Source organism: Etheostoma cragini, chromosome 15, assembly GCF_013103735.1.
Source record: "Etheostoma cragini isolate CJK2018 chromosome 15, CSU_Ecrag_1.0, whole genome shotgun sequence".
In the NCBI taxonomy this organism is placed as follows: Eukaryota; Metazoa; Chordata; class Actinopteri; order Perciformes; family Percidae; genus Etheostoma; species Etheostoma cragini.
Genome location: NC_048421.1, coordinates 8,339,943 through 8,363,577, shown reverse-complemented (window position 1 = coordinate 8,363,577; position 23,635 = coordinate 8,339,943). Strand labels below are relative to the sequence as shown.

Below are 23,635 nucleotides of genomic sequence, written 5' to 3'. Positions count from 1 at the left end.
TTGCCTGCATTTAGTCAATGGACCACATCAGCATCACCTGTGCACATGGAATAAATTGAATATTTCTGCAATTAAAGAGCCCCTCCTACTTTATCTGTCAATAAGAAGGCTACATAACAGTTAATTTTGGCCACAGGTGTCATTTTTCTTTTTCTTGACAAGTCTCGATTAAAACCCTTTGACACTACTAAGTGGAATGTGAGAAAAGTGTATTCCCAGAATTCTCAATATACCCAGGAAAACAGGGACTAATCAAGCCTGATTCAATCACTAGAGAGGAGAGTATGTTCTCTGTGGAACCTGTTTTGTGTGGCTTTGAATCCTCACTTGACATGAGAAATGTGAAACTTTGCCACTAGTTGTTCTTAAATGCAAACAAAGGAGTTATGGTATTTTCAGCAAAGTTAAGACTGCTCCATGCAAATAGAATGAATGAACAGACACCGTATGTTTCCTCCATTTATTGGGCTCATAAAGTCATCCTCAGTCCCATGACAAACAGTTCATAGGTCCTATATAATATTGACCTCGTGATTTAGGCTATGTTAAGCCGACAAGGTGTGCCCTTTGTCTGAAAAGGTATGCTTTTGAGCTATGTGAGCCTGAATGTCATAAACCCTGTAACAAGGTTGTTTATGTATGCACCTTTCACCAAGGCAAATTCCACATAAGTGTGCTTATTATGTCAATAAAACCTTTTCTGATAATGATTTTATTTGGGTGACAGCACAAAATCTAAGATGATTGTGAATCATCAGTTAGGTTTAGGCATTTCATTCTGATAATACAAAGCATTATAGTGCAATAATGTTGAAATAAATAAGAAAAATAAGAAGTTGGAAACAGAAAAAAAAGAAAGAAATGAACCACAGATTGATTTTAGAGGCGTCTGTCATGGTAGAGCAGCAGCCACAAGATGGCAGCAGATGACTCTGAACACCAGAGTGCTGATGCCTTGTTTAATGATTGGAGTTAACTGATCTCCAATCAGTCCGGAGGGGGAAACACATTACACGGATGTATTTAGCCATCTCCGAGAAGACCCAGACTGACGCTGGAACAGTGGAATAAATGCAACTGATTTAACTTTTTTGGTAAATTGTAGCTTGTTTAATTTAAAGTTTTTGTCATCTTTCTCCAATTTGTCCCATTACTTAGCAAATTAATTTTTAATTATCAGCCTAATTTAACACCTGGATATGTTTTCTATTGAAAACTTGAATTCGACATGTCCATGACAGACCAATAGAGTCAATGCTTTTTTCCTTTTTTTCTTGCAAAGGTATCACATGTCACCATTGGGCCATGCAGCATACAGTAGGGAAGTAAAGGCACTTCCTCCTTCTTACCAGCCACACTGGTTGCGCCCAAACTAATTTAATAGGAAGTCGGATACTCGTGTCAATGGAGAGCCAGCAGCTTGTCATGAGTTGTCTAAACTAACTTCTTTGCGTTTCAACCGACAGCCAAATGTTACCGAGTTCAATCGGTAAAACCATCCAGTTGTAGTGCGTAAAAGTGGTCGGAGCGCAGCTCTTTCAGCCACAATGGCTGCGACGTAGCGCAACTTTTAGATCCACGGTGGATAAACGACAGCACTCCGAGGTGCTGCTAACCTATACACACTTGCAGGAGACACACAAGAAAAAGACATGAAGAAACAGTTTAATCGCATGAAGCAACTTGCCAACCAGACAGTTGGAAGGTGAGTGTGTGTTTTAACAACATGCATTATTTCAAGTTGATATTTTGGCAGGCCAACACTGTTGCTTCTCATGGTTTGTCAAATTTAGTGTTATCATCTGTCTTGGCGGAAGGGCTGAGCTGGGCTGGGCCAAGTTTTATGCGTAATATAGTTTAAGTTTGAGGAAAGTAAAGCATCCGTTTGAAGTTGAGTAATGTCAAAAAGAAACTACACTTGTCCACATGTCACATGAACTTGATTTTTTTTAAAGGAAAAACAAAGAGTTTAAAAAAAGGTGAATGGTTTTCCAGATGTCGTTTAATTAAGTATTACTATTCTCCTGCTATTTATGTGGGGCTTATTGTGTGTCTTTGATGTTATAAGTCAGTGACTTCTTTAGATTTAGGGCTGTAGATGACATTTTCTGTGCACACAAACACATGTTTCCTGATGTGTGGTAATACTGGCAGTGAGTTTTAAAAACACACACACACACACACACACACACAAAAAATAACTATACCATCTACTCCTCTCCTCTCCCTTCATCTCTGTCCCTACAGGGGTTTCAAGCCCTGTTGTCTATCAGCAGCTACCATTAAGACTCCGGTCATTACTGCATTAATGGTGTCTGCAGATGATCCTCGTAATGTGTTGTCAAAATGACTTTCCAAGCCTGTAGTCACTGCCCTTGGTTTTCTCAGATACATTTGACCAAAAGTCACAAACCCAAAGACATTTAGTTTACTTAAATAGTCTATTCCAATGTTCTCTTTATTACCGAAACGACTAATTGATTTTCATAGTTGAATAGTTGCCGACTATTTTTCTGTTGAACACCTTATCCATTAATCTACAAATCATTGCTGCTCTACATCAGTTTGATTACACACACTTAAAGACAAAGTATACATTTAAATCATCATAAAGCTGCTCCTTTTGATTTTTGAGACTGAATATTTTGCCTAAACCTGATGAATTTATTCTCCACCACATCCCCTCCGCCACTTAGGATACTGTTATCATGAACTATGAAAAGTAATCTTTTTCCACACATGAAAGCATTATTAACTGTAAGTTTTTGATTGCCACAATAGCACTCGGATGACCTTTTCTTTTTTTCACAAACCAGTGAATCTGTGTCCCACGTGATGGTTTGTGATTATGTGGTTCTCTGTTTGGCATAGGAAGGGCCGGGCACGGAGGGGTTTTGTGGAGTAAGCATTTCCATGGTTGTGTTGACGGGGACACAACGGAGGGTTGGGGATGTCACAGAGGGGTGTTTTTTATAAAAGAGGAAGCAGTTTGATTTACATGTAGTTGTTGCAGTGTGGCTTTAAGATTGCAGTGTTTATGATTCCCTGCATACTTCTGGAGCACTTTGGAGAGATAAGCTTACACAGAGTACTTTTAACAAAACTTATATAATACATGAATAAACAGGATTTTACTGTCATTACTCTGTGGTTGATGAATTGTCCCACTGGCAAAGTAATCACTTTTTTTTTTTTATTGTTTTTACAACAAACGGTTACTGTTTCTACTTTTTCTGCCTTTCTGTGTTGTTTTGCTCGAAGCTTTCTTTGAGGGTCTGGGCTCCAGCATTGTGTGAGTCTATTCTTAGAACAATAGCTGCTGGCCAGAGCTAAGCTGCACTCCTGTCAAATCAATGCTGATTCAATATTGATAGGCATCTAAAGATTTCTCATGTAGCATCTCCTTCAGAAGCCACTAAAGCCTAATGTGTAATGCAATCATGTGGATCAGTGTGTAGGTATTCTGGCTGCAGATTGTATCTAATGCCCTCACACACACACACACACACACACACACACACACACACACACACACACACACACACACACATATATATATATATATATATATATATATATATATATATATATATATATATATATATATATATATATATATATATATATACGCGTATGTATATCGTACATCTCAACCTTTGTTCAACTGCTAAAGTAACAGTAACAAGCAGTAACTTTCTTGTGTGAAAGTATATAATGGCTGCCTGCATTAGTGTTACATGAAAGTAATTTGTTTGTACCCATTTTATATACCGGTCTATACAATCTGTTTTAAACATATTTTATGAGTTTCCTCTTTAACTTAAAAAGCTCTGTTGCTCATGACATGAGGTGTTTGTTGAAAAAGTTAGCATAAAAAAGCAGTTTTTTTACATATCAAGAGTCAAGACATCAATTCAAGAAGCTACAGTATATACTGAGAGTACCAATATTTTCTTCGAAAACAACTGCAACCTGACCAATGTTGAAGGAATACGGCACCATTTTTTAAAAATAGGGCCTATCACAGTCTCCCCTAGCTGTAGATAGGTTGGCCGTTGCATTTTTGGTCTCAGTGCATGCATTGTTTTAGTCAAGTACAACACCGGCAGCGCCACTGCTAGTTAGCTTAGCATAGTGAACGGAATCCTATGTTTCTGGTTGCATGTTGTGAGTAAAAGTGAGCAATATTACAATACTACTAGCACTACTACACAATTTACATTTGAGAGTCTTAAAAATGATTATCAGACACTCAATGCCCCCATATCAGTATGAGTGCCAGTACTTATACTGCGTGCTAAACAGAAAATTACTGATCACGTATAAGGAAAAACTGTCAAAACGAATCTTTGACCAGTTAAAAGCTTTCTACTCATTTTATGAGCTGGCCACAGTGTGCACTAGCCGAAGGCGTTTTCCAAAGATGGTGAGGATATTTCAGGCATTAGTGAGGTAAGTCTGTATCTGTAGGGTGTAGTTTACAGCAGTATTAGGTAATTGCTCTTGCGTGGGAGATGGTTAATTGATCCCTGTGAGATTTAAATCTATAGTGCGGGCCTGCTCTGGTAGAGAAGGGAGAAGAGGTCTTTAGGGATTTGGCGTGTGGATGCAATACCTGTGTGGTCTTTGTATTTGTTAGATATCGACTGTGGGGGGGGGTGAGCTCATTTTCTGGTCTCACAAGCTCAGCAACATTCCAAAATGGGTGGAAATATCTTTTGAGGTCCAAGCAATTTGGAATGATTCTGTCCTGTTTTCTGCAGACTCTGCTACAATGTGCAATGTGTTCAGTGTGTTTCAGACATCAACAAGCCACTTGGCAACTCCTACACAAATACACACACACACACAAACTCACACACACCTCTCCTGTTGCCATAACAAATAGGGTGAAGATGACACAAGAGGAAGTTTGGGTTTGGGCACGGGGGAGGAATCAAACAGGTACATCATGGAAAAAAGCCACAGGCACAAGTGGTGATGGGCTTGTACATGTGTGCAGAAATTATATTTCTCATTGTTTGCAGGTCTATCGTGTGACAAAATTTTATTGTGGATTTAAGCATAGTATGAGCTTTGTAACTTTGCTGCAGGCACAACTGCAGACAGATTGGGCTGGAAGTGCTCACCTGTTGTTGTTTGATAGTCTTGTTCGCTGTGTGCTCATTGGTTTATCTGAGTTTGAACCGCAAGTTAGGTCGTGTATTTTTTAAAATGTAACTTGTGATCCATTAGAGTAGAGTTTGAGACAAGTTCAAAATACTCATTCAATACTAGGGCTGCAACTAACACTTTTCATTGTTGATTAATCTGTTGATTATTTTCTTGATTAATCAATTAGTTGTTTGGTCTATAAAATGCCAAAAAAATGTTGTTCAGTGGTTTCCCAAGTCCATTCTTACGTCCTCAGATGTCTTGGTTTGTCCATAACTCAAAAATATTCAGTTTACTGTCATAGAGGAGTGAAGAAACTAGAAAATATTCACATTTAAGAAGCTAAAGTCGGAGAATTTGATATTTTTTACATAAGAAATTACTCAGAATAGTAGCTGATAAATGTAATAGTTGACAACTAATTGATTTAATCTTTGCAGATCTGTTTAATATGCATTTAATTACAATTCCTTACCATAGGACAGGTGTGCCCCTATCTGCATTGCATGTATATTTGCATTATATTGTTTGGGTGTTGATGGTATTATATCTTATCTCTGTATGTCAAAGGTGTGTTTTTCTGTCTGTGTTTGTATTTCAAAATGTATTGTCAGTATTTAACCTTTGGCTTCATATTTGTGTTTCCCTCAACAGGGCTGAGAAAACTGAGGTGCTAAAGGATGACCTCCTACAGGTGAATATGACATTCTTCTTCTCTGTCACTGTCGTGGGTAGGGGTGTCACGATTAAAGAATTGAAAATCAACGAAAAATGGGCTTTTGGTTTTGACTATCGAAATCAAAAGCAGGATTGGCTATTCTCAGAGTATTTTTTTCTCTCTCCCCTTGCCCACTTGCGCACGTTTAAATATAAAACAGACACAGCATAGCTTACTGGCCGATAGCATGTAGGGGTGGGAATCACCAGAGTCCTCACATCGATATTGTCACAATACTTATGTCACAATAAAATATCATTGCGATTTGAAAAATATTGCATTGTTCTGCAATATATTGCAATTGATTACCTTTTTTCCAATTTCAAAGAATGTCCACCAAAAGGAAACTTTGTCAACATCTGTTTTATCTAACAATCTCTGTTTGTTCATTTCACTTCAATTTTGTTGCTGCAAAATAAGATTGTCAAGCAGACAAACTGACCAACACATGCATAATAATAATAATAGATCAATAGTTGGCGTTTGTGTAGTGATACAGTATTGCCACGGAAAATATTGTGATACACACTGCTCTGTGTAAAAATGGCTTCTTATGAAGTAATTTCTGGAAGAGTAAAATGCGGAAGTTATTAAAAGGCTTACAAGTTCTCCTCACAGGCTCTGGTAAAGCCATCATGCTTGAGAAGCTTGTTGATGCCAAGTTTCTCTGCAGTCTTAGAGTACAACTGCTGGCATTAAAACATTACTGGGGGGGGGTTTCTCTGCCTCTCTTTCTCTCTCTCTCTCTCTCTCTCCTTCTCTCTCTCTCTCTCTCTCTCTCTCTGTCTGTATGTGCGCGCTAGGGGGATGGGAGTACTTTGCCTCCTGAAACTATACGAGCTGATCTCACTGCTAGGAAAAGTGTGTAACGAAATACAAGTAACCTAAGAAAAACAGAGCATGTTTACAGTAGAATGGAGCTTTTGTGAAAGAAAAAGTGAAGCCTCTCATTCAGTCATGGAAGGCCATGTTTTATGACATGCACCAGTGAACTATGAACCCCATGTGGTTTGCACACACAATAACACACAACACAAACACTTGGTGATGAGCACACAGATTGTGTCTTTAAGCAAAGATGCATTTAGTTGTTTTGCTTTTCTCAAGACAGTTAAGGCTTGTTTTTTGCTTTAACAGTGGTAATAGTTAAATTTAGTTATACACCATTGTCCCAAAACCACAGCGCACAAACCAACCCAACCCTTCCAGAGAATGCTTCTCTCGTCTTTGGTCCTCGACCTGAACGACAGGAGCTTTGTGCTGCGTTAGACATTCCTGTAGCTCCAGCTCTCAGTGAGGAATGTGATTGTCAAGCGGTCAGCATAGTTAAAGTGGCTTGGCTGTCTTTTAGCACAACAACTTGAGCTCCAAGTCAGAATCTGTACTCTGATTAATGTCATGTTCATAAATGAATGTGTAAATCACAGTTTACTGATTTGTAGAGCTGTGAATCAGTGTCCACATTTTAAATTGAATCACAATAGCTGGGAAAGTTGTTTCCCTCTTTCCAAACATGAGCAGAGAATGAATAATTTTTTCCTTTCCCCCTCCCCAACTCACTCCCACAACCCCTTCCTTGAACTGTCCAACTTGAAATTTGACACTATGATTTCCATGGTGTCGTAGTAATAGTCTTTTCTTTTCCATTTTTTCCATAGTCCTTTGGCCAAGGCATTTGTCTTGTTTAGACATGTTCTGCCTCATTGGCAGAGTTGAGGAGGCTCTCACATAGAGTGTAGAGAGTCAGGCTGGAGCTGGTCCCATAGCTTAGTATTTGATTGGAATACAAAATGGGCAGCTGTTGTGAATACTTGAGCTTATTCATGTCTTATACCTTTTATGTTAACAGGTATCTGTCAGCTAACCAGCGAGTGAGCTCAACCGACAACTACAGTTTTAGTTTTCCTTGTCGTTGAGAACCAGCTCGTCATTTTGGGAACACGCTTATTTGCTTTCTTGCTGAGTTTTAGATGAGAAGATCCATATTGCTCTCATATGTTGAAATTTGTTCAGCTCAGATTCTCACAAAAACGGAAAACAGAGGGAAACCGCTAGATTAGCTTTGTAACTTCATTATCATGATATGATACGACATGTGTTATGGTTTCCTGGTTTTAACGGCAGTATTACAGTAAAGTGGTTTAATTTTCTAAACTTATCAGACTTACTAGCTGTTCTAATATTTGCCTTTTTAATATTCAGTTCATCTATTATTTGCTGCAATATAGACATTGGTGTATTTTTAGTTCAAAATATTGGGATATTTGATTTTTCTCATCTAACTCTAGACTAGAAAGAGAATAAGCAAGTCAAACTATTTCTTTAAGCAGACATTATTATTTGGAGATCCTGTTTCTGCTCTGTGATTAGCTAACTTCATACTTCGTCATACTTCCAACAAGATCAGCCATCAGTTCACCAGTTAATCAGTCTGCCAAAGCAGCTCCAAGCCAGAAAACAAAACTGTATCCAGCCTTGCGGGTTCCTCAGTGACTCAATAGACATTAATTTTGCTGTAGCAGGTCAGAGGTCGTCAGCCAGCCCTGCTCACTATTCTCATTGCTGTCTGAAAAAAAAAAGATGGCAGTAACTATCCTGTAAACCTTTGGACAGCTCCATAACTGGAGAGTACTCAGTGATTGTGTGTGTGCGCTTGTCTGGGTCTATGATCAGGGAGTTTTCCTGCATTTAACTTTTTTCCTCCTCAACTCAACGTGTGTGTGTTTGTTATAATATTATTGCAATTTGACACCCTGCAATATTCCGCGATATATTGCTATTTTCCAAATTAAATTTTTTTCCAATTTCCAATAAAATCGCCAAAAGGAAACTTTGCGTGAGTGTGCGTGCGTGCAAGACTGCTACCATAATTTAGTTCCTCCCTGAGGCCAGAACTCTTTCTGTGAGCAGAATTAATCTGGCTGCTTGAGACAAGAAGCTGGCTAATTGAAGGGTAAGATTAACAGACTGTTTTTTTAATAAGTTATGTTAAAAGGAGGTAATAGGAGTATTTTTCCATTAATTAATCTATGCCAATACTTCATAATGAAATTATAACGCCATAGGTGAAAAGAAGTGAACAATTAACAGAGAATGAAAGTTCAATTTTGAGACTTTTCAAATGTAACTGGTGGAAAACAGACTGCATTTCTATACACTAATAAAAACTCAGCAGAGACAATGCAATCACCCATTGTATCCAGTCTGCGCCCACACTGAAGTCACTCTGGCCTCTTTTTTTTCCATCTTGGCACCGAGTGTCTGAGGTCTGGATCCAGTCGGTCTGTCACCAGATGGAGCTAAACTTCCATGCATTAATCAGAGCTGGGGATCGGCTGAATGGTGAGCGAATCAATTGGGTCCAGGCAAGGAAGCCAAGTCCAGCTGTGGTCTGGCATCGAGCAACAGCTGCAGGAAAGAGGGAGACGAGAGTAATGGGAGAGGGTGGAGGAAAAGTGTGTGTGTGTGTGTGTGTGTGTGTGTGTGTGTGTGTGTGTGTGTGTGTGTGTGTGTGTGGGAGAACAGCGAATCAGCAAGAATAAAATTAAAGGAAGAAGAGACCGCAAACAAGGAGCTGTAGTGAGACAGCTAGATGTTTACACTCAAACCGGAAGAGGAAGTGGATACAAACAAGCAACAGATTACATTATATGAATTGGCTTTAAAACTATACTAGTGTTTTGCATACTTTAGCAGGTTAACCATAATGTTTGTATACTTGACATTACTGCACTTCCAAAAGCATTAGTTATTAGACTATTTAAACTATACTGCCACTGGCTTCAGTTCATTTCAGTAATGTATGGAAATCAAGCAGAGATCTGAGACTTCAGACTTCAGGGCAGTTATTGTCACATGGTCATGAAACTGCAAGCAGAGACTGAAAACCATAAATCAATCCGGAAAACCTTCACATGTGGTGCATTCAGGAACCCTCTGATATCTAAGCTCAAAGGGTTCGATGCGAATTGGCAACTTCTTTCAGCGGTACAAAATTCAGGTTTTTATGTTTAGAACATCAGCGTTCTTTGTATTTTATTATTGATTTTTGAGCTCCTGGATACTGTGTTTTTCTGCAGTAAGACATCTTTTTGTATTAGGCCAGTGTGGGCAATGTTGCAAATAAATGAACAGGACGTGTTTATGACTGAATTGGATTTTTATATAATTTTAACATTTTCAATGTGATGAAGTAACTTGATCTGTTTTTACATTGCTGAATTGTCTAAAACAGACTCTTATATTCTCAACTGATTTTCCAGAAAATGTATTATAGATAACTTCATACATTTTGCCCAATCCTAATGGATTGTTCTCTAACGCACAAGTTTTAGCTGTATTACTGTGTGAAGAAAATATAACTTCCACAAATGAAATGGATTTCTAAATAGTAACTTGGAAGGATTAACTATCTCACCAAAATGCACTGATGCTTTCAATCCAAATCGGCCTTGACACTGACCTTATGAAGCAGGTTGGGTGTCAACCATCATCATCCACATATGACCATTTCAGATTGAATACATTTTCTGTGTCAATTACAATATAAAAGTCACTGTTTCTGCTGTAAGTTACATTCATTTGATCAAAGCAATCCCTTGTGCACATTGTCTTATTATATTTTTCTAATAAGTTCCTGCAGTGAAGTAACCATTACATAGAGTTTACATTTGGTAAAAAATGTATTGAATGGGGATTCAATGTTTGTTGTGAAATTAACTTAAACCAATGGCCTGGAAAATAGAAAAGCAATCTGAAATATGTAAGGTAAAGCATACTTGATTTGTAGATAAGGGGTTAAAACACGCAAAACTACATATGATGCTTTACTGCTAATGAACTCTTACCAGTAGATCAGGCCCGCAGTCGGAATGATTCATCTGTTCTTCCTCACATCTCTGCATGGAGTCCTCATATGTTGAAAAGAAGCTTTCCTTGTTTGCAGCAAAGACCATATTACATCAGTCAATACATCAGTCTCTTACTTATCTGCCATGATTCCTTCCATCTGGCTGTCAGACATGCCTGTTTTAATACCGCACGCTGCAACAGCATTGACATCCTCATCTTCTTTCAATAACAAGAGCAGGATGGAAAGTTTAGAGATGGATATGCGCTGATGCAGCGTGTTGTGTTTTTCATTTGTAACTCTCACCTTGATTGTTTCAGTTAAACAGGGAAACGTGTGTGTGTATCCACAGTCACAGTTGGCCTGTTTTGTTTGTGCTGATTTTAGAACATTTTTTGTGCATATACAGATCGAGAGGCGGTTGGAGTTGGTGCGTTTGGTGTCACACAACACACACAAGAGGCTGGTGTCCTGCCTGCAGGGTCAGTTGGGCACAGACACAGAGAAGAGACATGTAAGTGGCACTCAGTTTCTCATTACAGTTTTTTTTCATTCGCCAGTTGCACTTTGTAGACACTTTCAACTTTGAACAGGCATTTCATGACCTCATCTTGTTATCTCGGCATGTTACCAACACCCTACATAGTCAGGTTCTCTATTTTAAGTTTTACACTTTGCTGTCAGAGTCCCTCTGTAGCTCATACAGAAATTAAATAAGGGTGAATCACTGTAACATCATTGTCAGTATTAGCAAGGACCTGCTATCTTGTGCTATAAAACATAAGATCTCGAGAGGAAGATATTCAGCACTGGCCTCCTGCCAGCTTCACTATCACTCAATAACAGACCTACCTCAGACGCACACACACACACAGTGAATCAGTTTTATGTTACCTTGTCGTACTTTAATATTTTTAAGGATATAATTATTAAATGAGGAAAACTCCCAAAAGCTTTTGATATTTATGGATGAAAAATAAATCACTAATTACCTAAATCGTAGACACTTATCCTTGGGTTTTCTTTGGGCTATTTGTTCCCCACATACTTTAAAGTAGGCCAAACATTATTTGCTGATCTGCTTGCAGAAAAAGCTGCCCCTGACAACGCTGTCCCAAGCCATGCAGGAGGGAGGCAGTCAGCTGGGAGACGAGAGTCTGTTTGGGTGAGACGCCTGTCTATCTCAAAAATAAAAATCCATTAATCTCAATTAACCATAATACAACATTGAAAGTGATTGATGTAAGTCAAAGAAATGTGAAAGATATAACAAGGGGGCTCTTGTGTGAGTGTTTTCTTTGACATTAACATTTTTCTTACTGTGAGACAGTAACAGTCATTTGTATACATTCCTGTGTGTGAGCAGCAAGATGATGGATGTGTGTGGGGAGGCTGAAGGCAAGCTAGCGGCTGAACTGATGCACCATGAAGTCCAGATTGAGAGAGACATCCTAGATCCTCTCAACCAGCTGGCTGAGGTGAAAACACTGCGACTCTCTTCATAATGTGGTGATCCCTTATGAAAAAAAAGAAGCCTGTCCAGGATCTGTACACACTGTGTGTTTAATCTTCAGATTGAACCAAATTCAACATGGCCTTTGGCATCTTGTGTGTTACATTACCATTCTGCGTGATGCATATTGGCAAAATGTTCTCACGGGAAAGGTGTTATCCTAAGTGATGACTGACGTGTGTGTGTGTACTCATGCTGTACTCATGATCCTCAATGTTTCTCTCACAGATCGAGATTCCCAATATACTAAAACAGCGAAAACAACTCGCCAAACTGGTTCTGGACTATGATTCGGCCAAGACGAGGTACACTGGCTCTTAGTCTTGATCCAGCTCTATTATTATTAAATGTTAACTTGAATTGCAAATGAACAAAAGTTTGCATAGATAGAAAGTAAAACCTTTTCATATCAAATATGCTCATGCTAACAGTAGACTAAGTGTCTACATAATGATTTGGCCTGCAGGTGGTTCCAAGCGACAAAGTCCAACAACCAGGCTATGGCAGCTAAGACTGATTCCCTTAAAGACGAGATGGATGAGGCTCTCAACAAAGTAGAAATATGCAAGGTAGATCTTGTTTTAAATCTCTCTTGCTGTTCAGTTTTCTAATTTATCACTCACTCACTTTGGTATGCCGCGTACACAGTATTTAATCAAGACACTTTTAATCTGATGGCTGTACATTCCAGCCAGGGTCTCTTCATCAGGTTAGGATCACATTTTTTGAACTGGTTGAACAAAGGAAGCCTTGTAACAGGAACAAACACGCTATGCACATTATTAGGACCACATAATTAAAGGTCATTGCTTTGTCCTCTGGAGTTAATTTTGCGTTTTAATGAAAGGTTTCTGTGAAAATTAAAGTAGAAGGTTTAAGGTTGCCATAATGCTTTGCTGTGTATAGAAATGTGTATATATATTATATATTTATATTTTTTAATCTTATAGGACCAGCTTGCTGCAGACTTGTACAACTTTGGATCCAAAGAGGGAGATCATGCACGCTATTTTGTCATGGTGGGTGCACCTCAGTGTAAAAGACCTAGAATTAAAATGCAAATGTGATGCAAATATGTTCCAGTCCACTATAACTGTATTATTTGTTGAATCCCTGCTTCACCGTATGCCAAAGGTTTGTTCATATGAACTGTGATTAGGTTTGTTTGTTTGTGTATGTCTACCAGTTATTAGAGGCGCAGGCAGACTACCACAGGAGGTCTCTGGCAGCTCTGGAAGCAGCTATACCGACTATCCAATTACAGCAAGGTGAACAGCAAGAAATCAAACATGCATTCATGCATTCATTTGCCGAAAACAAAATGACTAAAATTAAAAAACACAGTTTCTCTCCTAAGTTGTATTTCCATAGTGTTTACATGCCGTTAAGTAACCATGTTACAGTCATCTTCCTGCAGTATGTTAATGAGAAATTCTTTAATTGAGGATTGGAGAAACTTGATTTACTTTGCTAGATTTCTCTAGAGAAAGAGGATTTCTAGGCTTTTGACATGTATGCCTGTGCATTATAAAGACTTCAGGCAGGGAAAGTATCGCTGTAACAGCAAGGCAGTGGGATGAAAGGAGAGATCATTACACCTAGCATTATAACTGCATCTTAACTGTTAAAAATGACTATAGAAGAATAATTGACAAAGAACAGAAATGCTGTCAAACACTAGTCTACACTTGGTGTAAAGACACTGACTTCTCTCCCAGACTGCTGGATGGAGAAGCCAGCATTCGGCATGGCTCTAGAGGAGCACCTGAAGAGGAGTAACCGTGAGATTGCACTGCCTATGGAGGCCTGCGTCATGATGCTGCTGGAGACCGGCATGAAGGAGGAGGTATGGATAAAGTCATGGCAGAAGAGTAGGAGAAACAAGGGCAAAGTTGGGGGTTAATTAACCAGAATTTGGACAAAAACTTGTACCCATAAAACTTCACTCTATCAGAGCTGGAAGGAGATTACTCTCTAGAAATGGCACATATAGTCTGGAAACATCTGTGTCCAACTTGTGGTCAATTTGCCTGACAGGCCACAGGCTGAGAGAACAAGCGCTGTGTGTGCAGGCATCTGTTATGCATTATCATGATCACTATTGCACTCTTAAAAATGTAACCATATCACTGGACTCCCCAAGGAGGGCAGTTTTATTAACGCAAACAAAACTCTTGCTGTACAGCTGTCTGCTACTCATCCCGAAAGAGCCACATCTCTATTGCCAACAGAAACAACTTGAAACTTGACTTTCTCTGTCATTTAGTAGATGGTACACTTTTGTGCTTTACTTCTCTTTTTTTGATACCAACCCAGACTTACTTCTTTAATTTAACGAGGAGGTGAAGGTCAGCGGTACTTTTTGAAAAAAGCACTAATCAGTCATTTTCTTTACATTTTCCTGGCAGGGTCTCTTCAGAATAGCTGCCGGAGCTTCCAAACTGAAAAAGCTGAAAGCTGCGCTGGACTGCTCCACCTCGCAGCTTGAGGAGTTCTACTCTGATCCCCATGCCGTTGCCGGTACAACCTCTTCTATAAATCCGTAAAAAAGAAATTGAAACCATCTGGTCCAGATCATTTTCTCATAGCTTTTCTTTTCATACACAGGAGCCCTGAAATCCTACCTCAGGGAACTTCCTGAACCTCTAATGACTTTTGGCCTGTACGATGAGTGGACACAAGCCTCCAAGTAACAAGACACACAGATATGGCTCTTTTAATATCCTGTTAAACAAGCTCATTCTGTGTAAATAAGCATTAAACACTTACATCTGAAGATGTGTGCTCACAGGTTGCTTTAGATATTGTGGTACTTACAAGCTGCGTGTGTGTTACTTTGTTCCTGTTCTCAGTGTGTCTGACCCTGACAAGAGGCTTCAGGCCTTGTGGGTGACATGTGACCATTTGCCAAAGAATCACAAAGCAAACCTCAGGTAAGAGCATCACCACAATGTGTTGTTGCATTTTTTGGTTAGTTTCAAAAAGTAAATCAGCAGAACTGAATGTATAGAGTTGATTTCTGTTCAGTTTTTCACTTTCATAAGTGATTCTGCAGATTCAACCAACTTCAGGAAGTCATGTTGGTGTCTTGTTAGACGTCTCAATAGAGCACTCGCTTCTAACAATCATTCTCAGCCTGGGGTCCCAAGATAAATCTGAAGGGTTGAAAATGTTTTAGAAGTGATTATGAACAAAAGAAAATTATCTTTACATTTCTAAGTTCTCTCTAACATATGTTATTTTTTATTTTTTATGCCTCTGCCCGGGTGACAGCCGTGGCTGGAGGCTTTGTTTTGGGGTTGTCCGTCCCTCCCATTCTTTAGAATGTAATATCTCAGGAGACCCTGGAGAGAATTTCTTCAAATTTGGCATTTAAATCCACTTGGACTTAAGGAGGAAGTAATATTTTCTGAGCTTTTTATTGTCAACGGTACTGAAGATACTAAATTGACACTAATCGTGGGTGTCCACCTTGAAATAGTGGGGATTGTATAGATCTTCTGTGATGCCCAGTTGAAGATAAAATGCACTTTATACCTTTTTATTAAATTGCTTCAATGTCTTTACTACATATATTATGAGTTTGGAGAGACATGGATGTAAACTGCAAGATGGATGATGCATACAACTCCAAAGTGATAATTCTAGTTTATGTTGTAAAATACTAGTCACTTTTATCACTTTAGACCTCCATCAGGGCCAAAATCTCCAAACAATTTTAGACAAAAAACTCTGTTTGAGCTGCTACAACTCCTATCCACACCAAGGCCATCCGTTTGCTTTGGGGCTTAGAATACCAGTTTGCTAACTAGCCTGCAATGAGCTTTTTAAAGCAGTTGGAGTCTCTGTTTCAGGTATCTGGTGAAATTTCTGGCTAAACTGGCTCAGAACAGTGAGGTTAATAAGATGACTCCCAGCAACATCGCCATAGTCCTTGGGCCCAACCTGCTATGGGCAAAGACTGAGGGGTAAGAACTGTGTATCGTTACGTCATGTTACCTTTTCGAGTACAAAATGAAGCTGAGGTCGATAAAGCTTCTTCCTGTCCTTTTCTGTCTTTGGTTGGGTTCAGGACGCTGGCAGAGATGGCAGCAGCCACATCTGTCCATGTGGTCGCCATCATTGAGCCTATTATCCAGCATGCTGATTGGTTCTTCCCTGAAGGTAAAACATCTTGGTTTGTTTTTGCAAAAGTACTTCTTCTCTCTGTCTCACCTAAGAAGAGAACAGAAAAGATCACACAACACAAGAGATTAAGGTGGTGAAATGTAATCCAGTGTTTGTTGGTGTACTAATTCCTAATGATAAATGCCAAAACTAAGACTGTGGTGTTTTATCTGAATATATTGAATGCAGTGCCAACAAAATGTATAAACAGGATTTCTTTCAGCCCCTTAATTTGTTTCCTATATGCTGTCTCCATTTCTTTTGCTCTCTCAGACATGGGCAATTAACAAGCTAATGCTGGCCCTTAGCGATTGTTAAAAGGCTTTTTGGGGAAAAATTGGAAATCCCTAGAATCTAGGGATTTCCAAACCTAGTGACACGATGAAGTGAAAGCTGAGATGGGTTGAGAGAAACTGAATCCACCAAACAATTAAATTACAGCATTCATTACTAAACGTATACATCTTCGCTAGCCGCTCTGTGAGGCTGTATTTAGGCAGAATGGGGATTTGAGCCGACACACAATGACAATGCTCACATCCTGATGTTTAGCAGATATAATGGTTACCAAGAACACCATCCACCTTTTTAGTTTGTTAGCATGTTAGCACTTGCAATTATTGTAATAGTTTTAAACAAAAAAAATCAGATTAATAAAGTTATTAATAATCCTCCTGAGAAGAGCATAAATGTCCATCAAATTATTGTTCATCTCATACCCTTGATATATTCTACTGTAAATTATTACATTTGAAGGTAATCTTTACCATCATTGTAATTTTTGTCTCTCAATTTGCTTCCAACCTTCTTAACTCCAGAGGTGGACTTCAATGTGTCGGGCATGTTTGCCATGCCCACCCACTCAGCCATGCCAGACCCCGATCCCAATCTGGATAGGAAACGCCCAGGCAGCCTAGTGGGGCAGGATGGGGAGAGTCACACCCCCCGTAAAGACAGGTACCTGCCTCGCCCCAACCTCAGCCTGCCTCTCACCCTCTCGTCCCGCCCCAAGACACTGAGCAGGCAGGAGTCGCGGGGCCCAGTCATGTCGGCTCTCTATGTAGTGGCCAACGAGTCCATCACAGTCACAGAAACACCCACGGAAGATCTGCCCAGTCCAGACTTCAAAGCTGTGTCGCAGTCTAATGTAGCTCCCATTAATCCAGTTATTGATAAGTAAAAGAAGGGAATGATGTTTTTATTGTGATTTTTTTAGGAGCACATTTGTCATGTTGAGGTTATTTCCGCACAAATTAATCTGTTTTGTTTTTCTCAAGATTGGTACCAAACGTGATGAAAAAAAAAAATTCAGTCTCCGTGGGATACCATTTTGTCTAGAGCTATAATTCTCATGTGTTACTCTTGTGTATTTTTGTGTTATCTCTTTTGTTTCCCAATTAAAGCTTGGGTCACACTGTAGGTTGCTGGTTTTATGTTTTGTGTGGGCTTCCTCTGTTGCATTTTGTTTGTATGGTGTGGCATCTGTCTCTTCTGTCCCTGCAGAGATGTCGCTGTTCACAGTTCTATTTAAGAGGTCACTGTCATGTGGTCTATGTCCTTTTTGGGTTCTTCCTTCTGAACTGATTTCATTGAACTCAGGAAGTGGCGTCTTTTCTGTCTCCTGCACCATCTCTCTCTTCCTGTCTGTTTCGGTCTCTTGCTCTTTCATTCTGTCTGATGGTGTATAGTTTGCCCTCCTGAACTCTCTCCCCTCTCCCCCCCCTCCCTAGCACTGTTAACAAACAGCCGGAGCCCACTCCACGTAGAACCAACACTGTAAATAGAAAGCAGCAACAGCTAACCACGCCTACCTTCCAACCCCCATTACCCCCTCTGGAAGCCGGGGGTCCTCCCCAGCCTGAGCCCCTGCCCCAGCTCCTGTCCCCAACTACGGAGGCTGAGCAGCCTGGCTTGAGGGGTGCTAGTAGTGGGGTTTGTGGTGGTCTGGGTGGTGGGGTCCAGGTAGCCACAGTGCATCCTCAGGTTGTAACCCAGCTCAGCGCAGAGGAGAGCAGGTAAGGAAGAGCGAGCTGAGGTAGCAACAATACTCCACCGCCTGCTCACAGCCAATCAGCAAATGTTGTGCTCACCCGCCCTTTATGTTTGTCGTGTGTTTGATTGGTCTTTGAGTTTTAGTTCCCATGTCAAAAGGCCTAAACTAGAAAATCATTAGAATAACAATGTCTGTTACATCCTCCGATTTTAAATTGACTTCATTTTCACAAATCAAACATGCAGTGCAACACAAATCATGTGATGTTTTGATTACAGGCAACTTTTATCCTCCCTGCTTGTTGTGGTGATTGACCAGTCTGTTTTTAGAGATCTACTCTCCTTCTTGCCTGCATGTCTGTTGAGTGTTTGACATCTTTGTGGAAATGTCTGATTTTGCATGTAACATATTAATGTGCTTTTGAACAACTGATTTTATGATTTTGCATCCTCTTCTCTACATTTGTCTTTACATTGTTTTGTGAGTTAATCAACGTGTGATAACCTTGAATTATGTGCATTTTGTTTTATATATTGCTTGCATGAGTTCTTTCAACACTTCTTTGGTAAAGGTCCCATGGCATGAAAATGTCACTTTTGAGTTTTTTTTAACATCAATTTGCGTTCCCCAAGCCAGCCTATGGTCCCCCAGTGGCTAGAAATGTCGTTAGGTGTAAACTGAGCCCTGGGTATCCTGCTCTGCCTTTGACTAAATGGAAGCTCAGAGGGGCCGATCTGGAATCTTGCTCCTTATGATGTCGTAAGGAGCAAGTTGCCTCCCCTTTCTCTGCTTTACCTGCCAAGAGAATTTGGCCCACCCCTAAGAGAGAGACATCATGGCTTTCAAATTAGCAAAGTGGCAGTTAGTCAAGGCCACACCCTCAGCCTTAATCCCCCATCTCTCCTCCTCAATAGCTACAAACTCAGAAATGGCACTACTGAGGAAAGCTCATTGGGGGACTGGCTCCAGTGGCTCAAGGCTGACTTTTGGGAAAGAGACTTTAGATTTGGTAATATGGGACCACTAAGGTCTGTATAAAGGCATTAAAAGAACACCATGTCATGGGACCTTTAAAGTAGAGATGACTTGATGATGTATTAATATTTGGATTCATTGTATTCCCACAGCCCAGCCCGTGAGTTCTTGTCCACCCCTCCTCCCCAGAGGAATGGTTCAGTAAATCTAACAGTAGGAAGCCCCCACTCTCAAGGTGGATCCAGGGGGCCTAGTCCACACATGGTTCGCAGAGGTGAGAGAATGTACATTCCTCTACTAATTATTTTAATACCATCAATATTGTTAATACAATGTAATTATGTTTCCCTCTATAGGCACAAAAAAGCAGGCCCCAGCCCCGCCCAAACAGTCCAGTGCCATTGCCTCCCAGCCAAGCAACACCCAGATATCCGGCTCCACTCATCACCCACCCATCACCCCCAGGCGCCACCTCGGCAAAGACAGCCCAATCCATGCCCCGAGCCACCCGCCTCCACAACCCCCTCAGTCAGAGCCTTCTCCCCCCCGCACTCCCACCCCTCCTGACACTCCGCCTCATGATGGATCGCACTCCATCCCGCTGTCTTTCTACCACTCTGGGTCCCTCCCTCGCCCCTCCAGGCCGGCACCCAGACCACGGCCCCGACCCAGCATGCCGCCGCCCCCACAACCTGCAGTCAATGCCACTGACGACGGTAATGGCCTGTGCGGCTCCGCCTCCAAAATAATAACGGGTAAACGGTCTCATGCGCTTCGCAAATTACGCTTTTCAATATTTGTACTACACTATACAGTATATGAAACGTGTGCAGTATTACATATATACCCTTCTCTATTAAATAGAGAAGGGTATTTATACTGCAACAAAAATATTGGTGGAAGAAGCTTCTATATTTGATATTATTATATTTGATATTATTATATTATATATTTGAGTTTGTGTGCAGAACGTGTAGCCTACTATATGATCAAGTGTATACGTTTTCCAGGTGGAATCAAAAGTAACAAAGTAAAAGAACTCATTAGGCTATGTGTAAGGCTCCTGTAAGTGTTATACGGTAATCCTATTTAAGCACCATTTTAATGTTTAACGGTCGAGATGCAGCAAATGAATTGCTTTATACACTGTTGTTGTTTACCTTTAGCAGTTTGTCGTATTTTATAAGTTAAGAGGTTTAGAATGTAAAATCCTGATCTGCAACGGAACTAGTAACTTTAGCTGTAAGATAAATATAGATGAGAAAATATTTGCTTTACCCAGTTTTCAATTAAAAGTCCTACATTAAAATCTCTACTTAAATAAAAGTACACAAGTAAGTATTGGTGAAAAATAATTACTTAAGGTACCAAAAGTAAAAATACCCTTTATGCAGAATTGGATATTTCAGAATGATGTATATTATATAATTATAGTACAATTATTGTTTAATTAATGTGTTCTTCACTTTAATGTTGCAGCTGGTAAAGGTGGAGCTAATGCAAATTACTTCATATACCGTTTGGTAGCTTAACAATAACAATACATCATCATTGATGTCTTTATCATATTTAGTATTATCTAAATATGCCAAGTAACTTAAGATGTCAAATAAATCTAGTGGAATACAAAATACAATATTGCCTCTGAGTTGTAGTAGGGTAGAAGTAATGAGTAGCATAATAGAAATGCTCAAGTACCTCAAGATTAAGTACAGTACTTGAGTAAATGCACTTGGTTACGTCCCACCATTAAAGTCAGGCAAAGAACTAAGGAGTTTACTGTGTCAACACTCCTGCACCATTTTAATAAAATAATTTCATAATTCCAGATGTAAGGAACACATCTTTACTGATGTTTAACATTGTTAAAGATGATTTATTCTTCTGTGTAGGCATTGCAACGACTGGAATCACTTGCTGAATGTCTGCTATAACTTTATTCTGTATTAAGTAATTTCAGCTTCTTCTCTATTTATCTTTCTGGCTTTTGGTTTCACTGTCTCATAGTGCCTCACACACTAAATGTAATTGTGGTGATCTGATGCATGACAGGAAATGTGTAAATATTACAGATGTCTGAGCTGCTGGTCTGCCTGTAAGATGAGCTTTGCAAGGCAGGTAATGGTAAGGATCTGATTGGCTGATGTGTTGCTTCTGTGTCCACTGCACGTCTAAGTTGCTGTGCATATACTGTAATAGGCATGGGCCTCTAGGATTCTGATGGTATGATAACATTCGGCAAAAATATAGATTACTTTTTTAATGTCTGGGGGGGGAAAAGTATTTATTTTTAAACAAACTGCACACTGGCAGGGAGCGGGATTACCAAACTGCCGTTTCTATCCTTGACCACCCATAAAAAAACAACTCGTACCTTAGGAACGGTATGACAGAATGTAAATGGTTTAAAACCTTAACTTTTTCAAACCGTGGTATACCTTGAAACCGGTAACTGGCCCATGCTTAATCAGTATACATATATTTAGTATGCATTTGTCTTGCACTTTAACTCTGCTCTCCAACAAAACTAACATTCCTGTGATTCCCACACCATCATCAGTGCTGGATGGTTGGATGGCTTTTACCTGTTTGTAGCAAGTTTTCTGTAATAACTAACATGCCCCGTAACTGTTTTCTGTCTAAACTGCACACATCAAACATACTAAAGACCTTAAACTGACAGTGGACGGTTATCATTTTGTGCATTTTTTTTGACAAATCTACGGTATGTAGAAAGTTTGTCACATTTAACGATTAACACACCAAGGATCCTCTTCAGTATAGTAACTGTTTACTAAGTAACGTTAACTGGTACTACTCTATTTGCAATGTCGACATAAAGGTGCTCTAAGCTATGTTGGGTGACATTACTTCTTGTTGATGTTCAAAGTATTTTTAAACAAAACTAATTTGCCCCTCCCTCCTCCTCCCTTCTAACTAACCCCCCCAACCCCCACCCTCAAATCCTTCTTGTTGGTTATTGGCTGGAACACATTTGTGGATTTGGTGGTGCAGGTTGGCACAGATTGTTTTTGTTGCTGTTTGTAGAACCTGGGCTGTCAACTTTTATTTTACAGTGTGTTCAGGGGACAGGCAGCTAGCTAATAGGGAGAAAATGTTTGTAGTATGTGACAAAAAATTGTTGTAGCTTAAATAACACGTCACATCACTTAGAGCAACTTTAATAGAAATATTGATCCTTGGTGTCTTAAGGAGTGTGCAAAGGTGGCGTGTACGCTCTCCAGTTTGAAACTGTGTGTGTTGCTAATTTAAGTTTGGTTCATTGTTTAAGACAAGATCTAAGATCTAATAAATTTGCTGATCAGTCCCCCTAACTGTCCTATGCAGACGGAGGCCTATTCCTAAAGGGGACTGGACGAGCCCTTATCCCTGAGGTGATTGCGGACCAACAAGGGGAGAGCTCTGCTGGTCAAGAGCCCACCACTACCCCAGCCCAGCAACTAAACCCTCAGATCCAGACAGAGTTCACCGCTCTGTGAAGAAAAAGAGGGATCGCTCTTATCAAAATCTTCCTTCACACAGCTAGTTTATGTAACAGATTTGAATGTTTATATTCAAATATTGACTGGTAACTCAAATGCTTCGGTTCACTCCAGCTCCTCTTGCTCCACTCACAGGATGCCAGAGTGCTTTCTGGAGGAAAAATTGGCTGCCTTTTTTATCTGTTTTTCTGAGATTCAAACCAGAGACCTCAAAACCACAAAACTCATGTACAGCTATTAGCTTTATATCACTCTCCTTTTGTTCTAAATACTGCTGGGTGTTTGCAGATTGGATGGCAGGACAGCGGAACGCTTATTGGACTTAATCTGAATATACTGTATAGTAGCTCAACTCAACAGGTGATAAGATTTCACTTGTCTCCTTTTTTTTTTTTATCTTGCTGTGGATACTATAGATATGAATGTTTTTGGAGACAGTAATCTGTGAATCTGGTTTTAGCACCACATAGACCCGACAACTAGTATTTCATTGAGAAAAGTTGTGTGGCGATATTTGAGTGTCAGCCACTGATGATCTGTTTGTCATTTTCCAATTTATCAGTTTCAATTGGCTTTTTTAGAAGGGCTTTTCAATAATTGTCACACACTTCAGCACCGCACTAAACATACTAGTGTAAAGGACCAAAGAAATGGAAATGGGCCAAAGAAAATTTAATCAAGATTTAGAGCTGCTCTGCTTCAATTATGGTTGTTGATGACAACATATTTTGTGCAATACAAAATGCAGTTGTTCAGTGATGTC

General features: G+C 39.8%; 1 protein-coding gene across 6 annotated transcripts; it reads left to right on the top strand.

The window, feature by feature from the left end:
- The first annotated feature begins 1,311 nt into the window (after positions 1-1,311).
- arhgap17b (Rho GTPase activating protein 17b) lies at positions 1,312-23,545 on the top strand. Of its 6 annotated transcripts, none has more exons than XR_004659592.1 (21): positions 1,312-1,705; positions 5,809-5,848; positions 11,131-11,235; positions 11,810-11,886; positions 12,088-12,199; positions 12,463-12,539; positions 12,701-12,803; positions 13,185-13,253; positions 13,421-13,502; positions 13,953-14,080; positions 14,643-14,754; positions 14,842-14,923; positions 15,087-15,167; positions 16,089-16,202; positions 16,307-16,398; positions 17,220-17,358; positions 18,132-18,416; positions 19,522-19,643; positions 19,726-20,124; positions 21,262-21,487; positions 22,718-23,545. XR_004659592.1 is itself a non-coding variant. In XM_034893809.1 (21 exons), exons 1-20 carry the CDS (start codon positions 1,653-1,655, stop codon positions 21,447-21,449), a joined length of 2,280 nt encoding a protein of 759 aa, XP_034749700.1. In that variant the 5' UTR covers positions 1,313-1,652; the 3' UTR covers positions 21,450-21,487; positions 22,718-23,545. The 6 variants fall into 6 exon arrangements, 4 of the variants coding, with proteins under 4 accessions (XP_034749700.1, XP_034749699.1, XP_034749698.1 ...); XR_004659591.1 differs by having other exon boundaries at positions 21,262-21,493; XM_034893809.1 differs by having other exon boundaries at positions 1,313-1,705; positions 21,442-21,487.
- Positions 23,546-23,635: the final 90 nt, after the last annotated feature.

What these genes read in the sequence shown, in the direction of transcription:
- arhgap17b (XM_034893807.1), top strand. Translation starts at nt 1,653, where the DNA reads ATGAAGAAACAGTTTAATCGCATGAAGCAACTTGCCAACCAGACAGTT. An exon ending in TATGATTCGGCCAAGACGAG is followed by an intron (nt 12,540 to 12,700) that starts GTACACTGGCTC and finishes TTTGGCCTGCAG; the next exon opens with GTGGTTCCAAGCGACAAAGT. An exon ending in CTCAGCGCAGAGGAGAGCAG is followed by an intron (nt 18,417 to 19,521) that starts GTAAGGAAGAGC and finishes GTATTCCCACAG; the next exon opens with CCCAGCCCGTGAGTTCTTGT.